This window comes from Lycium barbarum, chromosome 9 (assembly GCF_019175385.1).
Source record: "Lycium barbarum isolate Lr01 chromosome 9, ASM1917538v2, whole genome shotgun sequence".
In the NCBI taxonomy this organism is placed as follows: Eukaryota; Viridiplantae; Streptophyta; class Magnoliopsida; order Solanales; family Solanaceae; genus Lycium; species Lycium barbarum.
Window position 1 is genome coordinate 70,482,829 of NC_083345.1, and position 6,528 is coordinate 70,489,356.

General features: G+C 42.6%; 1 protein-coding gene across 1 annotated transcript; it reads left to right on the plus strand.

Moving 5' to 3' along the window:
• The first annotated feature begins 4,321 nt into the window (after positions 1–4,321).
• LOC132611965 (uncharacterized) lies at positions 4,322–5,800 on the plus strand. Its single transcript, XM_060326318.1, has 2 exons — positions 4,322–5,310; positions 5,365–5,800. The coding sequence occupies exons 1-2, from the start codon at positions 4,322–4,324 to the stop codon at positions 5,798–5,800; spliced, it is 1,425 nt and encodes a 474-aa protein (XP_060182301.1).
• Positions 5,801–6,528: the final 728 nt, after the last annotated feature.

Below are 6,528 nucleotides of genomic sequence, written 5' to 3' on the forward strand. Positions count from 1 at the left end.
GAAGAAAGTAATTGGAAATCTCTAACCATGGGAGTAAGAAGGATACTTTAACTAAATGACGGTAGGAAACCGATAACTCATCGAGGAAAGAACGGGGATGGTGAGTTGACACAATTGATTAGAAAATTAGTGATATGAGGCAAGAACTTCCGTAAAGACCGAGAGGTTCGATTATAAAGGAAATAGAATGAAATGTAAGAAACGTGCATGGAGGAGAAGACAAACTTGACCGTGTGTCACGACCCGACTCGGGGCCGCGACGAGCACCCGGTGCTAACCCACCCGGGCACCCTCTTAGCTTACTCTTATGCGTACATCTAGGTGAGCCACATAATTATACATGCATTTCCATTCATTCGTCAACTAGTCCCATTTGGGGCAACAACACATTTATACCATCATAGGCATCTGTGCCACAACAATGTACATGGGCCGACGAGGCCAACAAAATGATATACAAAACATAGGCCGACAAGGCCAAACACATCTACCCCCACACACACACATGTCTACGAGCCTCTAAGAGTATAACATATCACATTAGCAGGACAGGACCCCGCTATGCCCATAATTATATACACAAAAGAATGAGTACCCAAAAGATATGGCTCCGAAGGAAATGGAGCTCTCTATGTAATCTCTGAATAGGCAGCTATGGATCAAGTCTGTCTCCCTGTGCACCTGCGGGCATGACGCAGCGTCCACAAACAAAAGGACGTCAGTACAAAGAATGTACTGAGTATGTAAAGCATGAGCAACATCAATATATAAGCATAATGAACAACATATGAAATAGCGTAGGAGGGAAGACAATAATATCATCGTCATAGTACTTACCTGCCTTTCGTAGGACTTTCCATTTTTCATACGTATTTGTACACCTACGTCATCATCCGTAATCCATAATAGTACTCGTACCATACTTGTGCTCATATTCGTATACATATCCTTATTCGTATTCTTATACATAGTCTTATCACATTCATATTCATATTATATATTTAGTCATTTCATATACATAGCATTTTACATAGCATACCCGACCTCATAGGATCGGTGTTTCATACATACTTAGCCAACCAAGGCTCAAGGTTACTCATACCTGGCCCTACCAAGGCTTCAGGGTCATCTGTACCATCTGCAGAGGTGTGCGCGCGTTTAGTAATCATATACATACATACATATATATAATCATATACTCTACCAGGCACCATAGGCTCGGGGTTTAATTATAGCCCTTCATAGGCACATATAAGCATGCTAGCCCGTAGGCACCTTTTAACATCATTATTGTTATCATCGTCATCACTATTATCATCACTTTCGCTACATCTATATCTTATGCTTACTCGTCACATGGGGTGAGTAGTACAATCGTAGTACATATCGAGGATCGTAAGCTTATGAGCTCGGAATGTCAATCATTTGAATACAACATACTCATATAGAGGATTTAAGAGTTTCTGTACCAAAATGTCCATAACTTTCTCATACTAAACCGGATTGACTTGAAACATGTTTATGATCCTTCAAATGTCGGTAAGTGTATGTATCTATCGAGTCTTGATTTATGTGCATATGGTTTCGCACTACTCTGCTCGTGCAAGCCTCAGTATGTCCTTCACTGCGCCCCGGGCCAGGTTCTGTTATCGTGCGCCTCCTCTGCATTGTTCACCGCGTCCCTCATTAGAGAGCCGGGCTCTGTTATATGTATGTCTGTATATGATGATATGATGATATGGGGATGGCGACCAGGATGGCATGTGATGATCTCATTCACCGCGTCTCTCCCTAGAGGGCCGGGATCTGTTATATGTGTATATGATATATGATGTCAGCATACATGATGACTCCATTCACCACGTCCCTCACTAGAGGGCTGGGATCTGTTATATGTATATGTATATGATGACATATGATGTAGGCATGCACGGTCTGTGTTTGGAAAGTAAGCATTTTGGCACTCTGGAGGATTTACTTATTTTCTGTACTTCTTCTGACATATGACATCGGTATGCATGATTTGCGTTCGGAAGATAAGCACCTTGGTATTCTGGCTAATGTACTTACTTTTTGTACCGTTGTTCCGGTTATGGTTCTGTTTTTTGTATTCTGTGCCTTACATACTCAGTACATATTCCGTACTGACCCCCTTTCTTCGGGGGCTGCGTTTCATGCCGCGCAGGTACACCCAGATGAGTAGAAGCCTTCGCTAGAAGGTGTTCCAGTGGGATTGGCGAGCTCCACTTCCCTCCGGAGTGTTGCCGAGTCAGAGTATATGTGTTATGATTTCTGATTGATGTTAGAGACTTTGAAGACAGAGTCATGGGTATAGAGTGTCAGTTTTGTAAGCGGCTCCACCAGCCGATGTGTCATTATGTAATATTTTACATATTCCTTATGATTACAGATTCTACTTGATTTGAGCACGATGAAAAGAAAGTTTCTGAAAGCCTTTACTATGTATTTCAGTCTTATTTGATTTAAGAGTCCAAAGAGATTATGTATGTAATAAGAGTCAGCGGGTTCGCTCGGCTCCGAATATGGGGTCGGGTGCCCATAACACCCTAGTAAGATTAGGGTGTGACAGCAACGACCAAGAGTGATAAGATCGCAACTGAAAGAGCTGATGAGACTATTGGAAAAGTTGAAGTTGGTGTGCTGAGGTGTCGCACTCCAGTCCCAATAAAGGGAACATTGTGTCTTTGAAGAAGAAAAAGACAACTCCCGTGCTCTGCTATGTTCCAAAGTTGAAGGAAAAGGAAGGTCAACCATCTGAAGCTCAAGAAAATATGCTAGGGGGCGTAACTTTTCCCATCAGACGAATTGATGCGATAAATTTGTCCTCAAAGTTACTTGGATACTTCGTGGCTCAGAATCCACCACAAAATATGGCACTCCCTACAAAACGTACAAATGAAGGCTTTGATCCAAATGCTTACAAGTTATTTGTCAAGGCTGGGTACAACCCCAACGAGCCGTCAAAGTTAGGGAAACTTCCATCAGGAGCTAGCATGATGCAATCACGTGAAGGTTTGGGATACAAACAACCTCCGCCAGTTCGCATATCCATAAGAAGGGCAAGTATCAACTATATCACTGTGGAAGATGAGTCTGTTGCTTCCAATAAAAGGCCTTCAGTGTTTGATGGTCTTGGAAAGTCGGCCACAAAAGCTTCTATATTTGAGAGATTAGGGCCGTTAAAACTGAAGAAGAAAAGGAAGAACAAGTTCCACAGAGATTATCAAAGCGTGAAAACGCTTGCTTTGCCTGGAACCCAGAGGGATATACGAAGTTTGATTCCTTCTAGAATGAGACGACAAACAAAGCTTGTGGTTTCATGTAGGGAGGTGCTAAAAGCAAAGTCTCACACTATAGTGTATACCAAGGAGCGTGACAAAGATGACGAGAGTGTAGGTTCTTCATATCATATTACTGCACAAAGTGATCAAGATACTTCCTTTTAGATAGAGGTTTCCGAGAAGTTGGAGGACATCTCCTCGTGTTACCACATGTCTTTTAATGATGGCGATCCTCGAGAGGATGAAGATGCCAGAGATACTCCTCCAGAACTTGAAGAAGGGGTGAAGACCACAGTAGACTCTTTGAAAGAAGTTAATCTTGGTACTGATGAAGACCCAAGGCCCACCTACCTAAGTGTTTTTCTAACAGGTGATGAAGAAGACACTTACATGGAAATACTCAAAGAATATAGGGATGTTTTTTCTTGGAGTTATAAAGAGATGCCTGGATTAGATCCCAAAGCAACAGTCCATCATCTGGCGGTCAAGAATGGTGCCTGTCCTGTTAAGCAGGCCCAAAGGCATTTCAGACCAGATTTGGTTCCTTCAATCGAAAATGAAGTCAACAAACTCATTGAAGCTGGATTTATTCGTGACGTTAAATATCCTACATGGATTTCGAGTATCGTTCCCGTAAAAAAAAAACTGGCCAAATTCGAGTTTGTATTGAATTCAGGGATCTTAACAACGCATGCCCTAAAGATGATTTCCCGCTTCCCATCCCAGAATTGATGATTGATGCTACCACTGGTTACGAGGCGATGTCTTTCATGGATGGTTCATCCGGCTATAACCAAATTCGCATGGCACCAAAAGATGAAGAGCTTACTGCATTTCGTACACCCAAGGGTATTTATTGTTACAAAGTGATGCCTTTCGGTTTGAAAAATGCTGGTGCCACATATCAAAGGCCTATGCAGAATATCTTTGATGATTTGCTCCACAAAAATGTTGAATGTTATGTGGATGACTTGGTGGTAAAGTCAAGAAAGAGGAGCGACCACTTTCAAGACCTGAGAATGGTGTTCGAGCGACTTCGGAGATATCAACTTCGAATGAATCCATTGAAATGTGCCTTTGGAGTTACTTCTAGAAAATTCCTTGGTTTCATTGTTCGACATCGGGGAATCGAAATTGATCAAGCCAAAGGTGATGCAATTTTGAAAATGCTCGAGCCTCGAAATATTCATGAGTTAAAAAGTCTGCAAGGGAAGCTAGCTTATATTAGAAGATTCATTTCGAATTTAGCTGGAAGGTGCCAACCATTCAGTCGTCTCATGAAGAAGGGCGCCCCTTTCAAGTGGGACGAAGCATGTACTAATGCTTTCGAGAATATCAAGTCATATTTAACGAATCCTCCAGTTCTAGTAGCCCCTGTACCTGCAAAACCATTGATACTGTACATTTCAGCACAAGAAAGGTCAGTTGGAGCGTTGTTGGCCCAAGAGAATAGCGAAGGGAAAGAAAATTCTCTTTACTACTTGAGCAGAATGATGACACCTAATGAGCTGAATTACACGCCAATTGAAAAGTTGTGTTTGGCGCTAGTCTTCTCGATTCAAAAGCTGAAGCACTACTTTCAAGCTCATAGTGTTAACCTCATTTCCAGAGCAAATCCCATCAAGTTTGTGATGTCAAAACCAGTCCTCAGTGATCGACTAGCAAGGTGGTACCTCCAGTTTCAACAATTTGAGATTACATACATCCCTCAAAAGGTTGTAAAAGGACAGGCATTGGCAGACTTCCTAGCAGATCACCTGATACCTAATGATTGGGAGCTAACTGATGAACTTCCCGACGAAGATGCAATGGTCGTTGAAATTCAATCTCCGTGGAAAATGTACTTTGATGGTGCTGCACAACGTGATGGAGCTGGTGTGGTGTTTGTTACTCCGCAGGGAGAAGTTCTACCATACTTCTTTACTTTGACACAACGTTGCTCCAACAATGTCGCTGAATATCAAGCAATAATACTTGGACTTGAAATGGCCATCGACATGAAGCAGTTGTAGTTGCAAGTCTTTGGTGACTCTCAGTTGGTGATCAATCAACTCTTGGGAAGCTACGAAGTCAAGAAGCCTGAATTACTCCCCTATCATGGTTATGCTCAGAAATTGATAGGATGGCTTGGTGATGTGACGCTTCAGCATGTTCCTAGGAGGGAAAATAACAAAGCTGATGTTTTAGCTGCTCTAGCTTCAGCGCTTATTCTGCCAGATCAAACACAAGTGACTATATGTCAAAAATGGGTAGTACCTCCGTCAAATGAGGATGAAGGCGCGGAAAGTGAGCTTGAGAATCTCGTAGCTGTTTCTGAAGCTGCAAAGGAAGACTGGCGACAACCCATCATTGACTACTTAAGTTATGGGATACTTCCAGAAGACTCAAGAAGAAGAACTGAGATTCGTCGTCATGCACCTCGATTCCTTTACTACAAGGATACCTTATATAGAAGTTCTTTTGGAGGGGATACTCTTGCGATGTTTGGGGGAGGATGAAGCAGTCCAAGCTTTGCAAGAAGCACATTCAGGAGTATGTGGATCACATCAATCTAGACCAAAGCTCCACTTCCACATAAAAAGGATGGGATATTATTGGCCAACGATGGTGAAAGATTGCTTGGACTATGCTCGAAGATGCAAGGCTTGTCAGTTTCATGCGAAGTTTATACATCAGCCGCCCGAAGCATTACACCCGACCGTCGCATCTTGGCCATTTGACGCTTGGGGGTTAGATGTCGTTGGTCCGTTGCCGAAATCTTCTGGTGGACACTTGTACATCTTGGCTGCAACTAATTACTTCTCAAAATGGGCCGAAGCTTTCGCTCTTAAAGAAGTGAAGAAGGAGAATGTTGCAAACTTCATCCGAGTAAACATCATCTACCGCTTCGGTATTCCGCGTTACATAATAACGAACAATGGCAAGCCATTTGATAACAAATTTATGAACAAGATTTGTGATCTCTTGGGATTCAAGCAGCGTAAATCTTCTATGTATCATGCTGCCGCCAACGGTCTAGCTGAAGCGTTCAATAAGACTTTGTGTAACTTGTTGAAGAAGGTTGTCTCCATGTCCAAAAGGGATTGGCATAAACGAATGGAAGAAGCCTTGTGGGCATATAGGACAACTTACCGCACGCCAACGCAAGCAACCCCGTACTCGCTTGCTTATGGAGTTGAAGCAGTCCTACCACTTGAGCGCCAAATACCTTCTTTACGACTTGCTA